The sequence below is a fragment of the Sturnus vulgaris genome, chromosome 10 (genome assembly GCF_052056855.1).
Source record: "Sturnus vulgaris isolate bStuVul1 chromosome 10, bStuVul1.hap1, whole genome shotgun sequence".
Lineage (NCBI taxonomy): Eukaryota > Metazoa > Chordata > Aves > Passeriformes > Sturnidae > Sturnus > Sturnus vulgaris.
This window is the reverse complement of record NC_142252.1, coordinates 10,912,765-10,937,211: the sequence shown is the minus strand read 5'-3', so window position 1 is coordinate 10,937,211 and position 24,447 is coordinate 10,912,765. Positions and strand designations below refer to the sequence as shown.

Below are 24,447 nucleotides of genomic sequence, written 5' to 3'. Positions count from 1 at the left end.
TGAGGAGCCAGAAGTACACCCTGATACTGAGTGAAACTACTTAGTCCAGCTCACAGGACCCCCGTGCACCATCCCAGCTGCATTTCCCCTCACCACCGCTATCAGCCTGTAAGGTCACAGCTCACAGTTCCTGGAGGCACCAAGGAACACACACGAGCACTAACATGCACTCCTTTGGTCTGCCCGCAGGACAGCTGAGATTGAACTGCAGTCATGGTAACCTCCTGGGGAACAGCTCACAGACACCCACAGAGTACATGAGCCCCAAGAACAGTTATTATGCCTCAGAATTAAACAACAGAGGGAATAAAAGTACAATTAACTTGCTCTTGTGCTCTCAGACCTGCTGTTCCAATGCAAAGTCCCTCAGTGTCATAAGTACAATGACCTACATTGGTCAGAGGCATGTGGTAAAGAAACAATGAAAGCCAAGAAAGCGAGGAGCCTGAATGTAGAAGAATCATGCAACTATACAGTGACGGGACTGCTCAAGTAGGGAAGAGAGCAGAAACAAAAAAGTTTAAAAAGTAACAGCAGCTTTGGCAGAAATCTTGGTGGTGCTGTATACACTGAATCTGACACTTGGTTGTACCTGTCTGCATTAATTTCTTCCCCTGTCCCAAGTTCTGCAAGCTGGGCTCTGCTCATCTAAGATTCCTTTCACCAATATGAATCAACTGCATTGGAAGAGAAAGCAGAGAAAGGTCTCCAGGCGCACACACTATCTTCATTAGCAAGATAGTCACTCTCTTCAAATACATGATAATAGCCTGATTCTCCTCCTGGGGGCCAGGAGACATAAAAGTGCAACATAAGGAGATGAGAAAGAAACAAGGAGATGCTTATCCTGTGCTTAAGAAAAGCAAGAAGTGGAACGAGGTGTTTCAGGTGCTGTTTCCCTGGAGGGTCTATAAAACACTTGGTTGTGTGAGTGAGACTTCTTACATCGTCACAGCCCAATGAAGTTGTTACAGGCACTCTCGTGTGCAGTCGTCTGACACCATGGTAGCTGGGGAAATTTGATGGTACGATGAGAAGTCAGTAGACGGGGCTTTGCAACTAGGAAGTAAAATTCCCTGTGAAGAATGGGGAGCAGGAGATCTCTCTACCGAATTGTTACAAGTGTTTATTCCAAATAAGAAAAAAGCCCGAATTAAATGCTCAGTAAATGCTCACAGAAGCTGCACCACAAATTTATGTAGCATTCTACCTGTGACAAATGAAAGCATGTCTACAATACCTATATTAATATGATCTCACTGTCGACTCCGGAGACTTCCATGCAAAAGCACTTTTTATAATTCAGCACTTTATGTGCCACACCTATGCTTTATCAGCAAAACCAATCACCCTATGATTCAGTAAATTTAGCCTATTTCTTAGGATAATAGAGTCTTCTTGGACTTCCTAATATACCAACAGTATCCTCCTCTCTCTTGCATTCATCAGGGATGACATGGGAGTTTGACTTCTACATCAAATTGGCAAGCAGTACAGTTTACACCTTCCTTAGTGTGATTGTCATTTCAGTCTTGGAAATTTACAATCAGAATATTGTTTTCACAATAACAGATCAATGGTGTAGAAAATTTTGTGCTCAAAATAACACTGATAACAAACCACAGATGTACTTGGTCTTCCTGAACCATTAAAGTTCTACTTACCAAACCATATATAGCTACATGGTTCGTGGTTTATCTCTAGAAAGACTAACATTTTATAAAGACAGCTGGCAGAAAACATTGCAATATATGCTGAAAAACAAACTAAGAAAAAATCCAGTTACATTTTGTAAAGTTTCTTGAAGTATTTTAGGTCCTTGCCAAATCACCAGCCTTTAAAACGCCAGCAGAATTTTATTGAAATGACAAGGATGTATTTTGCAGGACAAAAATAACCATCTCTGAATGAAATATTAACAATAGGTTCCCTAAATCACTCATCTGAAATGGTTCAAGTAATTGAAACACACGTGGGCTATTTTACATGCAAGCAACACAGCCCTAGCACAGTGGAAACAGGCAACAGAATTATCCTCCGAGAGGATTTTATTTCAACCCCAAAACAATGCTAAGCGAAGTTCATAAACAAAAGGAGAAAGAGCCGGAGCTCTTTCAAAAACAAAGCTCCGAGTTCAGTGTCCCCTCGCGTACTCTCTCTGCGGTTCACACCGCCCACAACCCCTTGTTTTATCCGTTTTTCTCTGAACGCTCGGGACTCGCTGCCCAGGTGGGGCTACACGCCCCAGGCTCAGCGCCGGCACCGCCCGGCTCGCGTCCCTTCGGGGCTCTCATCGACACCTCCCGTACTCTACACATGGAAGCGTTCCGCAAAGGAAATATAACATAAAGCAACATGCGCTCAGAAAGTAATAATGACAACAAAAAGAAAAACTGTATCTTAGACACGCTGCTCACCGCTACCTGTGTGGAGGATTGCCGAGCCGCTCACCTGCCGAATGCGCCCTCTTGCCGGCTCCGCTCGCCCCCAGCCCAGCCCCGCTCCCGCCGGTCACGGCGCACGGCAGCACCGGAGAAGCGGCCCCCGCTCGCTGCCCACCTGCCCCGCGGCCGCGTCCCGCAGTGCCAGCGCCCCGCCGGCTCCCGCCGCCACCTGCTGCCGCGGGGCCGGCCCGGCGGGCGGGGCGATGGCGGGGGCGGGGGCGGGCGCTCGGGGTCGGTGTCAGCGGCCGGCGGGGCTGGCTCACACCTGACACCCAGGTGCGCCCTACCTGCGCGGGGAGTGCTGTCACCGCCAGCCCGGGGAGGCGGCTGGCGGGGAGGGAGATGCACCGAAGTTTCCTCCTTGGCGCCTCTCCCAGAGTGGACGCTCCCTCCTTTGCCACTCTCAATACTGTGACGCTTCCTTTCACCCATCCCCTGGAACCCCCGTCCGTACTCCGCCAGGTTCCCGCCGGGGCCGGGCGGTCGCTCAGTGCTGCTGCCGGACCGGCCGATGCTCGGCGGGGTGCGCTCGGCTCCCACCGGGTGTTACGTGTTTGTGCAGCGCTCCGAGCAGCAGAGCCCCGCTTAGGGCGGCGAGGAGCCCGCGGGAGCCATCAGGGACCGACCCGGAGCCGCCGGGGCCGCTCCGTGTGCAGGAACGAAGCGGTTAAAGCGGAGCAGCTCCGGGGGAGGAGGTTTGGGCCCTGCCGGCCGCCGTCCCGCCGTGCCCGCCCCGCGCCGCGCCGCCCGATTCAAAGCGGAACCATGGCGGAGCAGGGCCTGGGCATGGCTTCCATGATCCCCGCGCTGCGGGAACTCGCCGGGTAGGACGGGCCCGGCGGCCGCCGTGCAGGGCGTGTGTGTGCGGGGGCTGTGCTGCGCCGGGGGAAGCGCTCCCAGCATGTGTGGCGGGCAAGGGGAGAAGGAGATGTGCGAGGTGACCTGCGGCCGGGCCCGCGCCTTCACCTCAGCCGGTCCCTTCTCCCTCCACCTGCCGGGATCTGTCCCTCTGTCCCTCCTGGGTGGCTCTGGCAGATCGTGATGGGAGCGGTCTGGTGGCCTCGGAGCACCTGCGGCCCGGGGCTGCTGGTGTGTGTGCTGTGAGCGCTCACCGAGAGCCACACGAGCTGGAACATGCCGGGCTCTGGAGTTTTAATGGCAGCACGAGCACTGTAGCTTTGTTTTGCAGTAGGCAACGAGCTGACATGGAGGTACAGTTATGTTGAAGATGTCACCCTACAAGATCTGACTGCTGAGGGACAGGCCGGTCACTAAAACAAGAAAATGAAAAAAAACAGAACAAGGCCCCCCCCCGCCCAAAAGCTCTAACTTGTTGAGATAGACTTAAAATAATTATCTCGTACTTTAAAATTGGTAACATCAAAATATCATTCTTTTAATTTTAGTGCTAGTCCAGAGGAATACAACACAGTTGTGCAGAAACCAAGACAAATACTCTGCCAGTTCATTGACAGAATTCTTACAGATGTAGATGTTGGTAAGCATTACGTTTCTATCATCTAAAATTGTTTGCTCTAAACTTTTAAGTAATTTCTGCCAAAAATAAAAGTTAAAACTCTCATTTTAAGTAAGTGCTAGTTGAATACGATACCATTTAAGACTTTTAATAAAGTCCAGGATTAAGTATTTTCTGCTAGGATGTGAAGTTCCCTATGCAAGTCAACCATACACACACACACACCCCAAAGAAGGAGGGAGTGAATGCAGTGCAGGTTGTATGAATACAAATGCTCACAACATTGAAAAGCAGGAGTGTCATGTAATGTCACTGTTCACGAGTGACATAGCTTGCAATTCTTAATATTCACATGTGTCTTTCAGAATTGAAGTATTGTCTGAATCCCAGTTTCTTTCTTGTACTGACTAAGACTGGATGGGATCCCTGGGGGATCTGGATAAATCTGATATGATTCAGACACCTGTTTCAATGGAGCAGCATTAGATATGTTCAGTGCTTTGATAAACTTTCTGCTTCAGTAAGCTGAATTTACCATTTAAAACCTTATATATTCTGAAGGTTTGAAACAATTCTCAGCATTGTTTCTCTATCAAGACTGTAAACCTGGAGAAATGTTAAGTGTTTGCTGTTCTTCACTCAACACACTGATAGCATTTCAACTGAATATTAATGAATCTGGGGTTAATAATATTTAATGAGTAATTTATACTTTTCTTCATACAGTTTGGAGTCACATAGAGGGTTTACAATATGCATGAAATTATCTTAATGGATTAAAAAAATATACTCCAAATAAATAATTTGGAAGTTTTAACACCTTATCATAGTATTTTATATATATATTTTAAAAAATCTTTTTCATAAAGTGTGAACAAAAATTTTGAAGTGGTTTATTGCAATGCTGATTCAAATATTGTCTTCTTTTTTAAAGTTGCCTTGGAACTGATTAAGAAATCAGATTCACAGCTAAGTTCTGTGATGTTGCTTGATTTTATTCAACATATCATGAAGTCTTCCCCACTTATGTTTGTAAATGTGGATGGAAATCAGGAGGAAACTGAATGCAGTTGCATTGGTGAGTTTATTGAAAATGTATATTTTGAAGCTTGGCATTTTCATGATTTAAATTTGCAGACAGTGGGATCATCCAAACAAATATAAAGGGGGAAAAGGCAGATATGTAAATTCATCATTATAAATTTATAAGTGAATATGATGATAAACCTTGAATATTGTGAATGGAGTAGCACTTGTGATAATGGAAAATTCTCAGGACAGATTTTGACATTATTCATTACCACTGCATAGACATATTATTATATAGTGTTGATGAGATATGCTGCACATATACTTATTGCCTGAGGGTGTTTTTTTGACAGAGGAAAATGTCTGGAAATACCAGTGTAAAATGTGTGTCTTCCATTCCCAACTCCCATGTTCTGCCCCCTCTTTTCCTCTTTTTCAATGAATAAATGTCCCAGTGAAGATTCTGTTCACTGAGCCTACATACATTTACCTCAAGGAGTTTTGTTTTAATGATAAGCAATCTGCTTTTAGGGAGGTGCTCAATTGGAGATTTTAGTTTTTTTCCTAATAATAAAGATTTTCTTTTATTGTCCTAGAATTTAGTAACTGGATCATAACAAGGCTTCTTCGTATTGCTGCAGCTCCAAACTGCAACACATTGCACAAGAACATTTGTGATGTCATCTGCTCTTTATTTTTTCTGTTTAAAATGAAGAGTGGCTCCATTTTTGAAGCACTAACTAAAGACTTGCTACAGCTTTTTCAAGACTTAATCATCTTGCATGAAAGAGATGTGCAGAAGCATCTCTGGGGAGATGGACTGGTCTGGCCAGTGACTGTAAAGAGATTTTCCAGCAATATAAGTGACAATGTGGGATATTTAAGATTAGCACCATTACAGCTGATGGGTATGCCAAATATAGAATATTTGGAAGTTGTATTAATATCTATTCTGACAAATATTGTTGCAGATATGTTTTTTGTCAGACAAGATATTATTCTCTGGGGGATAGGCTGTTCCCTGTTAGAGTATGGCAGTCCAAAAGTTAAAACTTTGGCAATGAATTTTGTGGTGAAGTTAATTCATTTAGGAGGACCTCCAGAACAGCTGGCCAGTGTTTTCTTCACAGTCTTTTTTGAAATTCTACAGTCAGCACTTGAAATGGATACTGAGGAATCAGAACTCTTTGGAGAGCCACTTTTACTGTTGGTGAGGACATTGCTGCCTTTTGAAGCAGATTCTTACAAAAATATTGAACCTGTCTACTTGAATATGCTGCTAGAGAAGCTCTGCTCATTGTTTGAAGGGGATGTGTTTACATATCTTCAGTCTGAAAAGCTGAAAACTGCTTTTTGCCATATACTCCAGTATTTTCTGGAGTTTGTTCCAACTGGCTACGAATCTGCCTTACAAATAAGAAAAGCCCGTATCAGTACCATATGTAGATTTTTTGTGAATATGCTTGGAACTCAGGAAGAACAAGAGGTAGGTTTATTCTAAAAACTGAATTTATTGTGTGAATACATCATATACAAAAACCTATACCTATGCAAAGAAGAAAATCTAGGTAATGCTATTTTTATATGCGTGTTTAGGTTGATACTCCCTTTTTTCTCAACTGTTTCATGTGTTCGTACGGGTTAGGGTTCTTAAATCTGTCAGATGTAGCTGGATTCCTATGCTTTTCAGATGTATTAAACTGTCCATAAGCTATGCAGGCACAACTGTCTGTTCATAATCATAGTATAAGATGGGAGTAAGGCCCAGAGTATGCTCATTTGAGGGTAGCTTTGCAAGCAGTGTGCCTGTGCAGTAGTGTGAGATACTGACTTTCCAACTATATGCTCTTAGTCATGTTTGTTAAGGACAGGTAGACAGAAAAGTTTAAATTAGAGTCAGCAGTTTAGGTTGGCAGAGACTTTTAAATGCTATTTAGTCCAACTCCCTGCAATGAGCAAGGATAGCTTCAACTAGATCAGGGTTCAGAGCCCCACCCAACCTGACCTTGAGTGTTTGCAGGAATGGGGCATCCACCACCTCTCTGGGCAGCCTGTGCCAATGTGTCACCACCCTCCTAATAAAAAATTACTTCCTGATACTCAACCTGTATAAACCCTGTTTTAGTTAAAAACCATAACAAGGTGTTGATAATGAATTGTTGATATGCTGAGCGTCTCTATTCCATGCATTCATCTGTGTATCCTGTTTGCTAAACTCTGTGTGTCTGTGTGATGACTTTGGTAGCAAGGTATTGTGGCAGGAACTGGGAAACAGCTGAACTAGCTGCATCCTCTCTGGTAACAGCACAAGAAATTTCATTGCTCATACGAGCTTTCATCTTGTAATTAAGTTCTTTGAACAGAATAAAAACCTTAGTTTTTATAAACTTTTTTTACCATGATATCTTGCAATTTAATATTTTAAGTCAGAAGCAGTAATACCACATCTTTCAGTGAGGCAGAGCATGCATCATGATACCTTTGTTATTTGTCCATCCCAGTATCTGGTGAGTCCGCTTTATACAGCGTTAAAAACACAAACAGAAGAAATCTTTGAGGAGCTTCAGCAGAACCAACTGGAGAGCTCAGATACTGATGGGTGGAGCAGCAGCAGTGATGAAGTTCCAGAGAAAAGACAACGACTGAGCCTATCCACAAAACAACCAAAGAAATCACCTGCACCTTTGATGTATGACATTTACTTAATAACTACTTTTGTAGTAATTTGGCTATTGAATAATAAATGACAGCTTCTTGAGGCAGCTTCTTAACAGATTGAAAGAGCTTCTGGGGGGAAAAAAAATCTATATTTTGAGGGATCAAAATCTACTGGTGATTTTTAAGGTAAACTTTATTGAGACCATTTTGAATGTGTTCAATGAAAATTATTTTCATTTTTTCACACTGAAAACAAAGCTGAGAGTATCCATAGTGTGACAGAATTGTGTGGCTTTGCTTTTACACTGGATTAACTTAAAGCAGGTCTAGTTAAGTCAAGTTGAGCTCAGATGAACAAAACGAGTTCTCTCAGCCTCTGCTTGTGCTGTCCTCTCTGATCATCTTGGACTTGTGCCAGAAGCTGATCTCTTTCTTGCCTTTGGGAACTCAAAATTGGCTCAAGCATGATGTACTCCACGTGTGGGCTTGTGATCAGCATTCACTCTTTGAGTACAGCCCAGGTTGTAGTTGACCATCTTTGAAACCAGGTCGCACTGCTCTAATATTCCACTTTTCCACAAACCTGCCAGGTCATTTTCTCCAAAGCTGTTTGTTAAATAGTCAGCCCTCAGTCTGTTCTATTGCATCAGGGGTTTTTTTGCCAGTTGCAGGACTTGTCATACACCTTCATGAAGTTCTGGTCAGCTTAATTTTGTAGACAGCTGAAGTCTTGTGAAAAAGCAGCCCACTTTTCTCCACAGAGCTGCTTGTCTCATTGTAAAAAGGAATCGAGTGCATGATTTGCCTGTCATAAATAAATGCTGGCTGTTTCCTGTGACCTTCTTGTCCCTCATGCAGGTAGAAATGAGTTCAAGGAAGACTTTTTCCATAATCTTCCTAGAGAGTGAGATTAGGCTGATAGGTGTATAGTTCCTTTGATTCTCTTTCTTTTCCTTTCTCAAAGATGGGTGTAACATTTGCCTTTTTATTACCAGGTTACCAAGACTTTCCAAGGACCATAGAATTATATGTTTATAGCCTTTCAGATAAGTCTGATCTGAGCCATTCTAAAATTCAAAGTTAGGATCTTTTCCTTCAAAAGAACACATTTAAGCTAAAGCTTCTTTGCAGCTTTCCTAATCCTATATCAAATAGGCATGAGCTCTGGTTTTGCTGTGATTATTTATATACTTTTCTGAAATGACGTATGTATTGGAAAATAATTAATATGGTCAAATTGCAGACTTAGCCCTGTAAACATGAAACTGAAGAGTGCTCTGTGGAATGCCATCACTAAGAAAGCTGCATCCTTAATATCTCTCCTTGAGGAAGAAGTTTTGCCAGGGGATGTCCTTCAGACTGTGGAAGGGATTGCTGTAATTCTGCGATTGGCTGCTCTGTGTGTAGTTCATTGTTCTTCCCCAACAGATGCCACCAGGTAAAGGTACAAAGAGGAAACCGTGGGACCAAGAATTTCTTGTAACTCGTGTTATGATTTGTGTAATTACTTTAATGCTTGTGTGTGTATCAGGATCGATATTGGATGGGTTCTGTATGTTTTGAAGAAGTACATTTTCATAGTAACTTGGCTTACAAGCAGTTAATATTTAATGTTGTGTGTGCATTTGTTGCATTGATGTGATTTCTGTTTTAACAGTAAAGAGCACGGAGTGTCTCATCCATGTAACTCTGATGTGTGTAAGAATACTCCAAGCTCCTCAGATTCAATGGTGAATATACAGTTCAAGTGGATTTCCTCTGATTTTACCACAAGAGTAGTGAAAGTCTGCAGAAACCTGTTAGAGGCTACTACACAGATGGTTAATCTAGAGCAAGTGATTGACAGAATAGTAAAAATATTTGATGCTTTGCTATATGCACAAGGTAAGGAACCCTTTAAGATGTCTTGTATTTTGTAAATTAGGAATTCATCTGACTGTATTAAGTCTGTTTTGGTAGAGGTACTGAAATTATGAATCTTGTGCTAGCTCTTTTACAAAAAAGATTTCAAAAAGCACATTGTTTTCTGTTTTGAGGCCTTCATTTGCATTCCTTTTTGAACATCATTTACTTTTTTTGTCTGTACTTTTATTGATTTTTATCTGATCAAGAGAATACATGGGGATAGTAAAAATACATAAAAAGAGAGCAAACTTCAGCAGTTTTCTTTTAAAGACACACAGAGGCAGCATACTTTGCTATCTTTGTTCCACTCAACGATTTCAAAGCTTGTGACCAGCTTCAGCAAACATGGCATGTGTGGTACCAAAAATAATGAATATTTCCATGTTTTTTTTAAAAGTAACTATTAGGATGGAGGACAGACTCAGTTACCAAGACTAAAATGTTTCTGTGGGTTCAATTTACTGGACACCCTCAAGTCCACCTGAAAGTCTTTGCACAAATCCAGGGATACCAAAGTTACCTTCATTCTGCTGTTCATGTGTTACATTCTGTCATCAGTTTAATGAGATTTTTAGGTTAGTCTGATTTAGCACTATATGATTTACTATTACATGCCTAAAAATAGGATATCAACTTACTAATCTTTATTGATAGAAAAAGTAATATTTTGTAGCAAATTAAGAACATAACATCTTTTATAAACTCTATGGAGTGAAAAAGGATATTTTTGTTGTTGTTTTGCTGGTTTTTTTTCCCTAGTGAAAATCCCACTGAGTGATCAGGTTCTTGATGACTTATGTGGATTGCTGTCTCTGCCCTGGATTTACAGCCATCCTGATGATTGTTCTTTTAAGCCATCTGTTTGGGGGTTTGGTCCTCTAGTTTTGAGTCAAAAAACTGCACAGAGTTTCTGTAAGTATGTTAAAGTATATAAAGCCTAGTTCCACTTTGGATGGTATTAAAAGTTTAAATCGAGTAATTATTTGCTTTGTTTTTTCTCTTTAGCGCCCCAAACTCAGTCACAGTGTGTGTTCCTTCTGTCTCTCTTCCCAAAAAATATTCATCTGGATTGGAGAAAATCAGTTTATCATTGGGCATTACAAAGTCACCATGAAATAATTCGGGCTACTTGTGTTAAAGGATTCTCTCTCCTGCTTCATCCTGTGCAGGCTGGCAGTGTGATTCCCAGAGCTCTATTGTATGTATCAATGCAGCTTTTCTGTCTTTGTGCAAGAAGAAAAGTGGGAAAATAATAAATGGGGTATAAGCACAAAAATAATGTTTATTTCATATGAAATTTGCTAGATCTTAATATCAGAAATCATCAGATATCAGCAAGATATGTGTACGTGATGATGTCTGTGTGGCAGAACAGTGTTCCCTTACCATGTCAGTATACAAGTTCCTTTGCTAGCTGAAGACCCCAATTTAAATTAGGGAGGGGAAAGGAGATATCTTTGCCAGTGAAATCCATGTTGTATTTGTCCATATGTCTTTTAAAATCTTTGCAGCTTCTCTGCCTTTTTTATATGTCTTGGTGTCTTCTGACCTTTTGTTTTAGTCTTTAGTTTCTACTTTACAGCATGCCAGCTTCACCATGCCCAGTGCTACTTCAGACATTTAACAGAACATGAGAGTGATCTGAAAAGGACAAAGATGATTTAGTGAGACAGATCCTTAAGCTGTCCTGATAATAGTTAGAGAACTCAGACAATGTAGAAAAATTTCTATGTAAATGATCTATTAAAACTATTTCATTTTTCTTTCCATTTCAGAAATCAAATCAAAGATGAGTCTGAACTAGTCAAGGAGGCTTGTGCTGCTATAGTTGGGAAGTTATCTTGTTGTCTTTCTGGTCCATTCCATGTACGACCTTCCTTAGCAGACTCTGCTATTAAGGATCTTACTCATGATATTTTGTGTAGCAGCCTTACTGTGGCTTCTGCTCATAGCAAAACCTCATCTGTACAAGCCTGTGTTCTCAAGCCCTTTCTCATTCTCCTTGAGAGCAAAGCACCCCGTTCAGTAAAGCTAGGTAAGTGGTTTTACCTTTAGTAGCATTTTACGCTTCCATCTGACGTATGAGGTCACTATTCCTGTACCTTTCCCCATTCTTTTTATCTGTGCTGGGTTTTTAATAGTTTTATTGATGTTTGAAGTGTATTTCAGTTGATATCACTGCTGGTATTTAATGTTGTCAGTGATATTCTTTTTAAACTACTTTTTGGCTTAAATTTGGTCTATGGCTATATCTAAAACTGTAATACTTGGTAAAATCTGAATTTTAAATATCTTATAACTACTTATTCCTTTGGTTAAAAAATAAAGTGTGCTTTATGGTTTGTTTGCATCACTCTTTTGGGCACTTAAGTAGGTTTTGTAAAAGTGTTAAAAATACCTTTTTCTTTCCTCCTCCAATTATGCCACCCAGCATTTATAGAAAATATACCTCATCTTTGCAAACACCTGGATTTTAATACTGATGAGTCCAGTGTGAAGACTCTTGTTGGGTCTTTATTAAATCTAATGGAAGATCCAGACAAAGCTGTACGAGTGGCTTTCAGTAACTGCATAAAGAACATACTGGAATCCTTAGACTCTGAAGAAGGATTCATAAAAGAGGTGAATTCATGTTTATTTTTGGGTTTTGTTCCTAACTTAATATGTCTTTTTCACTAGTGTCAAACTAACATTAGTTTGTTTTTGTTTTCCTGTGTACCAGCTGTTTGTTTCAAGGATGAAAGAAGCCTACACAAATGCCAAAATATCAAGAAATAATGAGCTAAAAGATACCTTGATTCTCACAACAGGAGATATTGGAAGGTATTTTTGATAGTATCTTGAAAATTGCCAAGTTGTGTCAGTTTGTGATACAAAGTGCCCCTTCTTTAAGTATAAGATTAAATTACTTGGTTTGAAGTCATCCTTTCCCCGAGTCCATTGCATCTGTACAGAGCTGTTGATTCCTGTGGAACATTCCACGTTTTCTTCTGCCCTGTCACAGGAAGTACAGATAAGCATGCAAATGCAACCATTACTCATTTTGCATGATGGCGATTGCATGTCCTTAAGTCATTTTATTAATACAACAATTCAGTTCTCCTTTTTAATCCTTTTTTTTCTGCTACTTTGTAAGGGCATCCAAAGGAGAATTGGTACCATTTGCCCTCTTGCATTTGTTGCACTGTTTGTTGTCCAAGTCACCTTCGGTGGCCGGAGCAGCGTACACAGAAATCCGGGCCCTGGCAGCAGCCAAGGCTGTAAAACTCCAGGCTTTTTTCAGTCAGTACAAGAAGCCAATCTGTCAGGTAAAAAGAGTGTGTGGTTTAGAAAGTGCATGATTTTGGGTTCTTTGTGTGAAAATGGAATTTTGAAAATGGAAGTCAAGGTCAAAAATTGCAGTATCGCTCATGGTGAAATCTCGTAAGACAAGAAAGAAATTATTTTAAGGAAAAAACCTACAAACATTCAGGAAGGAATGGGGAATCTTTGACTTTGTTGTGATCTCCCCTCAATAGTGTTGCTTCTCTGTTTTATTCCCTAGATGCTTCATTCTGAAATAGAGGCTCTTACATTCTGTAGTACTATTACTGCAAGACACTATGGTTTAAAATTGGAATTGAAGTCATTATTTCACAGGCATAAGTCTGTCATGATTGATTTAGGTGTTTTTTTATATCCATTACTTAGCGACAAAAAATTATCTTTAAAGAAAATTGACAAAAGCAGACTTTTAAAATTTTGAATATTTTTTAATAGTGCAATATTTGAGCCCAGGGTTGCAAAACCGAATGTAATTGCTAAGTAGATGATAATCTAGTTCTGTTGCAGAGTAATAATCATAGTTTTATGTGCAATAAAGAGAGAAAACCAGATGCATAGAAAGAGCAGTGAAACTTTTGTGTTTAGTTTTAGGGAGTGAGCAAAGGGAAAATAGTACTAAATACCTATTTCTTTGTGCTTAGTTTCTAGTGGAATCCCTGCACTCCAGCCAGATGGTGGTGTTGAGTGCTCCATGCCAGGGCAATGAGCTGCAGAAAGAAACAGCTGCTCACCAGAGAGAAATGGCGCTGGACATGTTATCTGAGATTGCCAGTGTGTTTGATTTTCCAGATCTAAATCGCTTTCTCTCAGTAAGTTGGTCAGTCCTTTGGAAATTTTGTGTTTGCACTCGTGAATTTCAATTTTAATCCACACTTTCTTTTGGGAATGCTGCAACTGAGAGTGGAAATGCAGAGAAACAGATTTATCAAGGAGTTAGAGGGATGGCTACAGTGCCAAGTAGTAGCCAATTCAAATATGATGGATAAGGAGCTGAAGTTTAGAATGCTCATTAAGTATATCTATATTAATGACTTAGTGCACTTGCAGGCATCCTTTATAAGGTGTGATTTTTGCATGGTGTCAGCTTTCTTACTTCAAAAGAAGAAAGCCACCATTCTGTGGATACAGATCTTTTTGATCTGGTTAGATATCTGTTTTACTGGAATCCTAAGCAGCGTCAGAATCATGCTTGTGTTTTGCTTGTTGGTAGATGGGAAGTGCTAAACTGTTAAGTCAGCAGTGTTCTAGCTGAATCATAGGCTGGGTGAGTATTGTGTGTGGGCATGTTGGCTTTTTGGTTTCTTTTGGGTTTTTTTTAAGATTTCCTTTTGTGGAGAATCTGGATTGACACAAAAAATGCTAGCTTAATTTTGTTTGCATGTTGCTTAATATGGATTAGATGAAGCAGCTCCTGAAGTAATTAGTTCTATCTGCATTTTTAATAGGTATTTTCATCTTATTAAAGTTTTTTTTCAGTTCATACCTATGGTCATAATTATGACCAGACACGTGTGTTGTGGTACTGACACAAATGGAACTAAGTCTAACCCTGGGGTTTTGGAAGGTTTGTTTGCTTGTTTTTCCCATTAACTGTAGTTCTTAATTTACCAGCGGACTCTGCAAGTTTTGCTTCCCGACCTTGCAGCCAAGGCCAGTCCTGCAGCCTCCACACTTATCAGAACCATAGCAAAGCAATTGAACGTGAGCCGAAGAGAGATTTTAATCAATAACTTCAAATACATCTTCTCTCATTTGGTCTGTTCCTGCACCAAGGATGAGCTTGAGCGAGCACTGCATTACCTCAAGGTAAATTGGCATTTGCTCTGATACACCTGCGGATTAGGAGCAACAGTTGATGCATAGTGAGCTTTCTGCTTTATTTACATTAAGGTATTGCAAAGCAGAGGCTGAGAAATTGCATATGCAGAAGTTTTGTTCTTATTATTTATAATCACTTCCATTGGCTCTGAGGAATGTTTCTAAGATATTTTATGAACTTAGAAAATTCTAAAAGCTTGGTTTGTCTAACATTGAGTTGTTTGAAAGCTTTCTCTTTGATTTCTATAACAAAACAACCAGAGCCCAATGCCTCCTGTCTCTCAATGTGCTAATTACATTGTGATTAAATGAAGACTTTGTGTTTGATTGTAGAATGAGACTGAGATAGAGCTGGGCAGCTTGCTGAGACAGGACTACCAGGGCTTGCATAATGAATTATTGCTGCGGATCGGGGAGCACTACCAGCAAGTCTTCAATGGTTTGTCCATATTGGCTTCATTTTCCTCTCAGGATGATCCCTACCAGGGGCCTAGGGAAATAACCTCACCAGAACAAATGGTAAGGACATCCAAACAGTCATGCTCCGTTTTTTCAGTAATTTCTTTTTGGTCATTGTGAGAGTGAAGGCAGTTTGCCATTCTCTGAACATCACTTATTTCAGGCAAAAAGTGGAAGAAAAGCTGACATTTCCTATTAAATGTTTCTGTAACAGAGAGATCCATACCAATTATGCATAAAACCAAATCAAAACAAAAAGTGCCTGAACAAACCAACAGCACACATGTAAATCCTAACATCCTGCAAAACAGCAAAACCCACAACCTAATAGGGATGTCTGTCAATAACACTAGTATTTCTGAAGTAGCTATGTATTTGGGATTCTTCTCATATGCATTTCAGAATTAGAGTTTCGTATCTGTTTTTCTTAGGCTTTGGAATGTGTTAATTGTAAGATTATTTTGGGTTTTAACTTTTTTTTCCCTCTCCACAGGCCGATTATCTGCAACCGAAATTGCTTGGTATCTTGGCTTTTTTTAACATGCAGTTACTGAGCTCCAGTGTTGGCATTGAGGATAAAAAAATGGTGTGTAAACTTAATTTTGAATATTAAAACAAAAATAAGCAAGGATTGTTTTAATATTCCAGACTTACTTGTGTGTCATGCAACTGTCATGGAAGTCTCAAAAATAGTAGGGTCCCAAAATGATTCTTTAAAACTGATGGTCTCACTGTGGGTAGGACTTCTGTGTAAGCTCAAAAGTTCTTGATTTCTTTAATGGTCAGATAGCATATTACATATTTCAGTCAGACATGGTGTATGCCACGACTCAGTCACCCAGGAATTATAGGAGAGAAATCCAAGTGTATTTTTAGTGTGTGAAACACCATTTGGAGGTTGAGGGAATATGAGAGAAAACTAGAATTACTGCATAGGGTTATATAAGGACACCAAAGGGTAAAGGTAAAGATAAAATATGGAAATCCAAGAGAAACTGAACTTCATTAGTTTTGGTTCTCATAAAACAGCTTCTTTAAGCTTTGCAGTGGAGAGCATTTAGAGAAATGAGAGCTCACTGCTAGAGACAGTGAAAATTCTGCTGAGGCAGTGCTTCTGACCACAAGACTGACCTTTTAGCCTCCTCACAGAGGGAGTGTAGATAATTTCTGCAGGAAGTTTTCAATGCTAGAATGTACATAACCTTGGCATTGATAGACTGCATTTTCTCTGGTGTTTTTTTTGCTTTTCAGATATTCATGTTAAAATGATCTCATTTTCATAGCCCCCTTTCTTCATGCTTTCTGAATTTCTTAATTTGTATAGCATTTCTTTTGCTGCACCTGCTATTGTTTCTATCTTTTCTTCTGTTTTTTGTTCTTGGTGAGTTTCCCTTTGCATGACCTTTTCTGAAGCTCAGGTTTATTCCTGTGTTACTGATCTGTCATGTTGGACACTTTGCTGCCTTATTTGGTGTAATGTTACTGTGACTGAAATGTCTCCTGCATTTCAGTATTTCTCTTTTGTCTTTCATTGACAACTGAGCTATTGCCTGTTCCCTAATGCTTGCCAGTCACGTCTGTGAGCAGTTGTATGTCAACTGTTTTGGGGGTTTCTTGGTTTGCTTTTTCTTTTAAATGCAAGCTTGTTTATTTTCTCTGTATTTCCTAAGCCTTCTCTTTTCAGGTTGGGATAATAGTTATCATGTCTTATAATAGACATTTATTATCATTAACTCCTTTCGTGTCCACAGTTCTTCCCCCATCGATCTGTCAACAGCCTAAGTAATCTAGGGTTTTGTTACAATCTTGTCATTAGAGATTCCCTTTCACCCTTCTCTTTTTCCTAAACTCAAATTCTTTATTAAGATATCAAACTAATTGTGATGTCTTAGAGTATGATTTCTGAAGCAAGAGTAGCCTGATTTTAATCTGCAAAAAATGAAGATACGACTCCTACATGTTTTCCTGAGTATCTAATACACTAACATTACTTTCATCTGTCTAGGCTTTAAACAGCCTGAGATCTTTAATGACACTCATGGGTCCCAAACACGTCAGTTCAGTCAGAGTGAAGATGATGACCACGCTGAGAACAGCCCTGAGATACAAGGATGACTTCCCAGAACTGTGCTGCAGGTGAACTGATGGTGTACCCAAACAGCGATGTCCCTGCTATTTCTGTCCTTTCATATACTGTGTGGTTTTGTTCTGGACAGTAATCTAAACTACAGTGCTGAAATAGCTTAAAGTGCTTCTCATAACTCACTTGAAATATTTCCTGCAGAGAAAAATCATTGATTATATTGTTTGTTGCCTTTTCTTGTTTAGAGCCTGGGATTGCTTTGTTCGCAGTCTGGACCATTCCTATCTTGGCTCCTTGCTCAGCCATGTGATAGTGGTGTTATTGCCCCTCATACATATCCAACCCAAGGAAACCACAGCAATATTCCACTTCCTTATAGTGGAGAACAGGTACTGCACTAAATATTTTCAGTTGTATGGTTTAAATCCTGTGACAGGAATGGGGATAACCCTAAATTGGAGTCATTCAGCACTGAGATGAGAAAACTTCTTTATCTCCTGAATAGTTGTTTGTTCTATAAAATTCCCCTTCTCTAAATTGTGTTGAGATCTTGAAATGTAACAAGTGATAGCCTCATCTGAAAAGGGGTTTTTATATTGTCTTTATAAATATATGTGATGCTATGTCTGAGTTACAACCTATTCAGACACTGAACCCTGCCAGGTTTTCCTTGGTGTGTTTGTTGTGCTGATAGGGAAAATTACTTCCCTCTACAAATACTGATGATTGCTAACATTTGCTTTAAGCTAAAGAAAAGTGTACTGAATTGGAAATGGGGAGGAAATTAGTTCTTTGTTTTCCTCAATAATTAGAGGTATTATGAAGTGCACAGATTATATTTAGTAAGGTTTCATACATTCCCTTCAAATGGTCATGCCAACTGAAAATAAATTCAAAGTTTAATACAAAATAGTTTTAATTATCATGACAACCTTTTTAAAGATAAGATTGAGTCATAATTCTTTTTCATCTTATATTTTGTAGCTTAAAAGGGTTTTTTAGGAATGTTGATACTTAATATCTTGATTAGTTTTGTTGGGTTTTCATTTTTCTTTCATTGTATCATAGCAACACTTTCACAATAAAAGGTAGTAATAGAAATAATAAGGCTCTTGTAGAAGGCTGTAGTAGCAATATTGAAAGAGATTTCTTCATTGCTTTGTTTTGATGGGTTTTTAAGATTTTTCTGATTCAACTAATGTTTTCCATATTCTTTGCAATATTTTTTTGATAACTATTAGGGATGTCGTACGAGACTTTCTACATGAAATATATTTTCTACCTGACCTTCCTGAATTAAAAGAAGTTCAGGTTGTCCTTCAGGAATACAGAAAGGTAAAGCTTCTTTTATTTATTTGCTTGACTTTATTGCATCAAATGAATTCATGACAACTGAGGAAAACATGTCAAGTGTATTGTTAAGTGGAAATATATTTATCTGCCTCTACCACAGAATTGGTTTTGTGTATCACAGGCATAGTTTGAAGCGTGTTCTGATTCTTGTTTAGGAATGAAATACACTTATGTTCAACGTTCTTGTTTCTGTAGCATCTCCTGAACCCTGACTTTTCATCTCTTTTGTGACAGATTATAAGATGAGAAGTCAACAGTTTCAGCTATCAGCATATTCTCTTTACAGGGAGCAAAGTTGGTCACTTTTTAGGAGTACTCTATGGTCCATTTCATTTGCTTGCCCTCAGAATAATTAGATGATAGATGGGAAGTAGATAGTAGATGGGAAGTATTTTGTGGGAGTGATGCTACAAAAGTAGAAATTGATTTGATTTTAGACAGACTTTAAACCAAGCATTTTCTTCGAATTTTATAATTGTTTACACCATCATTATATTTACCCAGAAGTAAAATACAGCACCTTTTTGATTACAACATTTTTTAAAATAGGCAAGAAGACAATGGTATATGGATATAGGTGAGAATGTGGGCAAAAAGGCAGTTGTTTCTATGTGTTCTTTCTTGTGTTCTTTGAGATGCTGTTCAGTCATGTTCCTGTTACACTTAACTTGAACTTCTTCTGTCTTGTCCAGGAATCCTCCAAAAGCACAGACTTGCAGACAGCCCTGCAGCTGTCTATGAGAGCCATTCAGCACGAGAATGTGGATGTTCGCATTCATGCACTTACCAGCCTGAAAGAAACATTGTATAGAAACCAGGTATAGAAAACCTCCTTCAGCAGAACTAAAAATAAATCAAATTACCATCTGGACCAGGAGTCTAAAATTTATTATTGTCACAGGGTGTTCACTTGTACTGGGTTATTCTCCTCAGTTCACTAAGCTGGTTTTATATAATGGGGAAAATGGATTCTTTTTCATGACACCTCCATGTTAGGTGGACTTTCAAATCCTTCAATTTTTGTGATGCTGATTCAGCAAGGCTAGTGTACTTTGTTTTTCCCCCAACTCTGAGGAAAGCTGTATCTAAGAAGTCCATTTCAGCAATTTATTATGTGGGCTTATTGTCTGATTAGGGCATGTATGGTTTTGCATCAGAATCCTCATTCATAAAAGCAAGCGTGTGTGTGTGTGTGTGTGTGTAATATATGAAAGAATTAATTGTGTTTGACCACCTCACACCTTTTTTTTCCTCTTCCTTCTTTGTCTTCCACCTTGAAAGATTTGAATCCATTGATCATATTCAAATAAATTTTATAGCCATGTGCAAGCTAAAGACACTGCTTTGCAATTCTGTGTGGTTATTAGCCCAAAGAGTGTATGTGACCCATTAGAAAAAGTAATAAATTTGTACACTTAGTGTTTATAAGATGGTGGGACACTCTTTAGCCAGAAACTTAAAAAACAAAAGTCCAGCTAAAAGAACAAACAGTCATTGTGTGTACTCCCGGCCAGCCAGTAATTCTTGCAGCTCAGATCAGCAAAGTCCTCCCATGTCTTGTTGAGTTTGAGGTCTAGCAAAATAATTGAGGCAAATCAAACTTAATTAGTTCCACAGCTTGTGCAACTATTTGCTCTGTTATGTTGGCTGTGGTTTCAGTTTTCCTTAAGCATAACAATGACAAACATCTTGATTTTTTTCTGTATTTGGACTAAATGTGAAACTGAGGAATAAAAGCTGTGCCAAAACAACAACAAAAAAAGGACACCTAATTAAAATGATGGGCATTGATCAAAGGACTTGAAACCCTGGGCTTTTTAGGACTTGAGAGTAAAGAAATGTCCAACAAGTAGCAAATATAAAGAATAGAAATGGCAGCAGACCCAGAAGGTATGACAACAGTTGCATGAGAGAAATTGGGAGGAAATAAGACACATAAGAAGAGGGATAAATAAATGGAAAAGATAATATAGAAAAGAGGTACTTGGTAAGACAAAGAAAGAAAATGAAGTTAGTAGAGAGGTGCATGATAATGAAATACAGTATTGGCCCTGACAGCATTATTAACTGAGGCCCAAATCCCTCATGCATTTGTTTAGTCCTTCCTAGGGTGAGAAGCAGATCAGTGGAATTGGACTGTAGTTACAACCTGAAGTCATGGCTAAATGAAATCGGAAGTGAGTTTCAGGTTGAAGATTTCCGAGATTATTTACAAATACGGTTGTAGAATAACTCATCTTTATTATTCATCCTCCTAGGAAGAATTGATCAAGTATGTCACAGACAGTGAAACCGTGGAACCAGTCATCTCCCAGCTGGTAACAGTGCTTCTCATCGGCTGCCAGGATGCAAATTCCCAAGCTCGACTGCTCTGTGGAGAATGTTTAGGTGAACTGGGAGCCATAGATCCTGGCAGACTTGATTTTTCAACAAGTGAAACTCAAGGAAAGCACTTCACATTTGTGGTAAGAAGCATTGCAGTAGTGTTTTGTTTAGCATTACGGGTCTTCTAAAAGTCTTTGGAAGGAGGGGACCTCTTATCTTTAGACCCTTTGAAGACCTGGACTTGCTGTCTCACCTAAAACAGTTTGGAGTGATACTTCCAAGTGATTATTTAAAGATACAGCTGTTACTCTGTTTTAGTAAAACTGGCCTTCTGTTTGTGATTAAGGCCGGAGTGGAAGATCCAAATTTTGCCTATGGATTGTTAATGGAACTGACCAGAGCTTTCCTTGCTTATGCTGACAATGTTCATGCTCAGGATTCTGCAGCATATGCAATTCAGGTAAGATACGTGGTTAGATGCTACTTTTATTTCACATATTATTTTCTGTAACATTGAATTTAAAACTATGCAATACAAATTTTCATTTTGAAGTATATGTTTAAGTATTAGTAACTTCATCCTGTAACAGGTTTAAATTAGAAAGTACACTTAGTATTCTGGATAGTTCTCAAATAAGATAGAACTTTGCTTTTGTGTCACAATATTTTAGGAGACGTCTGATGTTTTAGAGGTAACTAGCAGTCCATACATAGGGATTAAGGAGTAATCCTGAGAGTGGTTTAAAATTAGTTCAGGTTGCACAGGCAGAAATGAAAAGCAGTTTTCCTAAGATGGTTTTACACTTTTAAGAAGCAACTGAAAGGGAACCTACCCTTATTTTCAGGCTCTAGTCTTTTGTGCTGGTTTTATTTAGCAGATGGGGGGTTTTTGGTTTCTTTTTAATTCTTGCTGGTTTTGACGTTTAATATCTTTGTGAAAGTTCTTTAGTCCAGGAGAAAATAGGTAGCCCTATGTATTTTATTAGCATTTGCACAAGATTATGCACTTCCTGCACGTGGAGGAATCAGACTAAATTCTAGTCTTGGTTTATTGGCATATGTGAAGAATACAAAATTATGTGGTCTTCAAGCATCAACTGGGGAATCAGTAGTTGAAATCAAAGCTGCCTGGTGACAGGGGATTAACAGTGTTGGATGACAGTTTTGCAGTTATGATTTCTGAATTAAACATTCCGTAACTTCTCTCTCATTACTTATCATAGAATCATTCAGGTTGAAAAGACCATATCATATACACAGGGTTTTGATCATATGCACAGGGTTTTGTACTGTGGTCATAAAAATTCTGAGTGCTGACTTGGTGGTGCAAACCTTGCCTTTTCAGGAGTTACTGTCCATCTATGACTGTAGAGAGACAAACACTGACTGCCCTGGCTCCAGGCTTTGGAGGAGGTTTCCTGAGCATGTGCAGGAGATCTTGGAACCTCACTTAAACACACGGTATATGACAGCTTAAAGAACAGCTTTTCATAACAGATCTGGATGGTTTTTTTTTCTCCAGGCTAGTAATAATCTCATATGGTTTTGTGACTGTCACTTTTCTGGGAAGAGTGATATGTATATATACAAAATTGAAGTAAGGTCTTTCTACTAAAAGCTGAATTAAGGCTTACTTGAATGTAATTCTCTGTAAATCAAACAAGCAGAACTCGGAGCTCATACTTTGTCCAGGTCTTCCTCTTTGTCCCTAGAGCAGTGACTTATATGATATTTTGAAGCTTTTGTTTGTTTTCTTTCCCCTCTACTCAAATCTATTAGCATTCTATAACTCCAACCTTCTATAGAAGTAGAAGGAGCTCATTGAGTTTTAATTTTACTTTTTCTTCACATTATTTTTATCATTAATTCAACAAACTGAAACTTCAAATTATGTTGGTGTTTCAGCTTGAAATAATCAATGTTTCTCTGCTATTTCCTCATGAAGACAGTCATGCTCACCTGTGATAAGCTTTACCTTTTTAGAAAACAGACTTTTTTGCCTTTCTCAGCTTTCATGTATGCTCTGGGTTTTTCCTGTCAAGAACATAGTACTCAAATATTGATCAAACTCCGTTTCTTAAAACTGATTATGAATAGCACTTTAAAATATACTTACAAAACAACCTAACAAGTTATGAGAATTTTTATTTCATATTTCATTTTAAAAAGCTCTAGAATAAAAGATGTTGACTACTGAAAGTGGGGGTTTTAATTCTATTTTTAAAGATTCAGAAGACAGAACTTAATATTGTTCCAGTGAGAGAATTTCATAACTAACATTGTGCTATTGTTTACTGTATTAAATGAAAAGTTAGTTTTATTAAATGAATATTTCAAAATTACAGATACAAGAGTTATCAGAAGGCTGTAAACTGGTCTAAGGTGAAGAAGCCAATTTACTTAAGCAAATTAGGTGATAATTTTGCAGAATGGTCAGCAACATGGGCAGGTTATCTTATAACAAAGGTAAGAAATCTTTCTGTAATGCTCTTTGCAAGACAGCAAGGCTCTTTGAACCTCATTTCAGTTTCTGCAGGTCAGGGATGGATGGGAGAATATGTCTGTTGGCTACAGGTGTCTTACAGGACTTTCCTGCTTCTTCAGCAGGGTCCTGCACTCCCCTTCCCCAGCACTGGTTCCTGGCGAGGTTTCACAGGCAGTGTCGAAGCTAAAAACCAAGGAAACTTGCATTGTTCTGACACTCTTTGTGAAACTGAGGGCACTAATAAATGCTTGTGAAAAGTGTCTGAAATGCTTCTGGATTTACCTTCTCAGTTTTGGAAAGATTTCCCTGTAGCTCCACAGTCCTAGGATATAAAAAGTACTTGTATCTTCTTTTTCTTTTCCCTTTCCAATATCTAAGTGACCCACCAAAAATGTCACTTCCAAATCAGCCACTGTAAGAAGTGAATTGACTTACGGTAGCTCAGTAACTACACTGTCCTCTTTGAGACAAAGAGTTGAATGTTGTCATAACATCCTACTTTCTGTAGCCTTTTAAGGGCAAAAGAGAGACTGAGTGTAGTGGTAGACTCTGAGCCTTAAGGTTTTTTCTATGGCCAATGCAAGTTCTCAATGGTGTAAAACATACAGAGAAGTGGAAATGTAAGCAGTGTTTACCTGTCTTTTTGTGCTGTTAGCTACATGTAATAGCAGCTGCCATCTGGTACCCCTGTTGCAGATTTAAGTCTGATGAACCTTCTGTAGGAGACAGGTATCTTAAAATTATTTGATGGACTAGATTTTGTGTTCATCAGCAAAAGGAAACCTATTGATTGTTCATGTATTTGCACTTCTGTAATAATGTTTTTCCTGGAAATAATATTGTTCTATAGGTGCGACATGATCTTGCCAGAAAAGTTTTTGATTGCTGCAGTATTATGATGAAAAATGACTATAAAGTGACAATTTATCTGCTTCCACACATCCTTGTCTATGTTTTGTTGGGATGCAGTCAAGAGGATCAACAAGAGGTGAGATGAAAAAAGGTAGTAGTGTTTTTCACAGGAATGGTCAGGAGCTGTTCTTCATTAGAGCTGTTCAGCTCTGTAGGCCTACATGAATAAATTGTT

General features: G+C 39.1%; 2 protein-coding genes across 5 annotated transcripts in view; one reads left to right on the top strand and one right to left on the bottom strand.

Moving 5' to 3' along the window:
* PLS1 (plastin 1) overlaps window positions 1–2,501 on the bottom strand; it is a 39,851-nt gene extending 37,350 nt beyond the window's left edge. Inside the window, exon 1 of one of the 3 annotated variants that reach the window (XM_088170779.1) lies at window positions 2,452–2,501. The gene's annotated coding sequence lies outside the window, so the exon portion shown is untranslated. Of the gene's footprint in view, window positions 1–2,417 lie in introns of all 3 variants that reach the window. The other 2 variants (XM_088170781.1, XM_014877922.2) reach the window with 2 other exon arrangements.
* A 697-nt stretch (window positions 2,502–3,198) lies between these two features.
* Window positions 3,199–24,447, top strand: part of ATR (ATR checkpoint kinase) — a 39,201-nt gene continuing 17,952 nt past the window's right edge. For both annotated transcript variants that reach the window (XM_014877919.2, XM_014877918.2), the window contains exons 1-26: window positions 3,199–3,268; window positions 3,851–3,942; window positions 4,856–4,999; window positions 5,547–6,436; window positions 7,452–7,639; window positions 8,852–9,046; window positions 9,266–9,492; window positions 10,273–10,425; window positions 10,519–10,711; window positions 11,289–11,548; window positions 11,945–12,135; window positions 12,236–12,336; window positions 12,650–12,821; window positions 13,479–13,646; window positions 14,449–14,643; window positions 14,989–15,174; window positions 15,608–15,700; window positions 17,120–17,250; window positions 17,443–17,586; window positions 18,439–18,532; window positions 19,243–19,368; window positions 20,809–21,015; window positions 21,222–21,335; window positions 22,221–22,336; window positions 23,221–23,341; window positions 24,211–24,348. In XM_014877919.2, coding sequence (XP_014733405.2) covers window positions 3,210–3,268; window positions 3,851–3,942; window positions 4,856–4,999; window positions 5,547–6,436; window positions 7,452–7,639; window positions 8,852–9,046; window positions 9,266–9,492; window positions 10,273–10,425; window positions 10,519–10,711; window positions 11,289–11,548; window positions 11,945–12,135; window positions 12,236–12,336; window positions 12,650–12,821; window positions 13,479–13,646; window positions 14,449–14,643; window positions 14,989–15,174; window positions 15,608–15,700; window positions 17,120–17,250; window positions 17,443–17,586; window positions 18,439–18,532; window positions 19,243–19,368; window positions 20,809–21,015; window positions 21,222–21,335; window positions 22,221–22,336; window positions 23,221–23,341; window positions 24,211–24,348 — 4,698 coding nt within the window. In that variant the 5' untranslated portion in view covers window positions 3,199–3,209. The remainder of the gene's footprint in view (window positions 3,269–3,850; window positions 3,943–4,855; window positions 5,000–5,546; window positions 6,437–7,451; window positions 7,640–8,851; window positions 9,047–9,265; window positions 9,493–10,272; window positions 10,426–10,518; window positions 10,712–11,288; window positions 11,549–11,944; window positions 12,136–12,235; window positions 12,337–12,649; window positions 12,822–13,478; window positions 13,647–14,448; window positions 14,644–14,988; window positions 15,175–15,607; window positions 15,701–17,119; window positions 17,251–17,442; window positions 17,587–18,438; window positions 18,533–19,242; window positions 19,369–20,808; window positions 21,016–21,221; window positions 21,336–22,220; window positions 22,337–23,220; window positions 23,342–24,210; window positions 24,349–24,447) is intronic.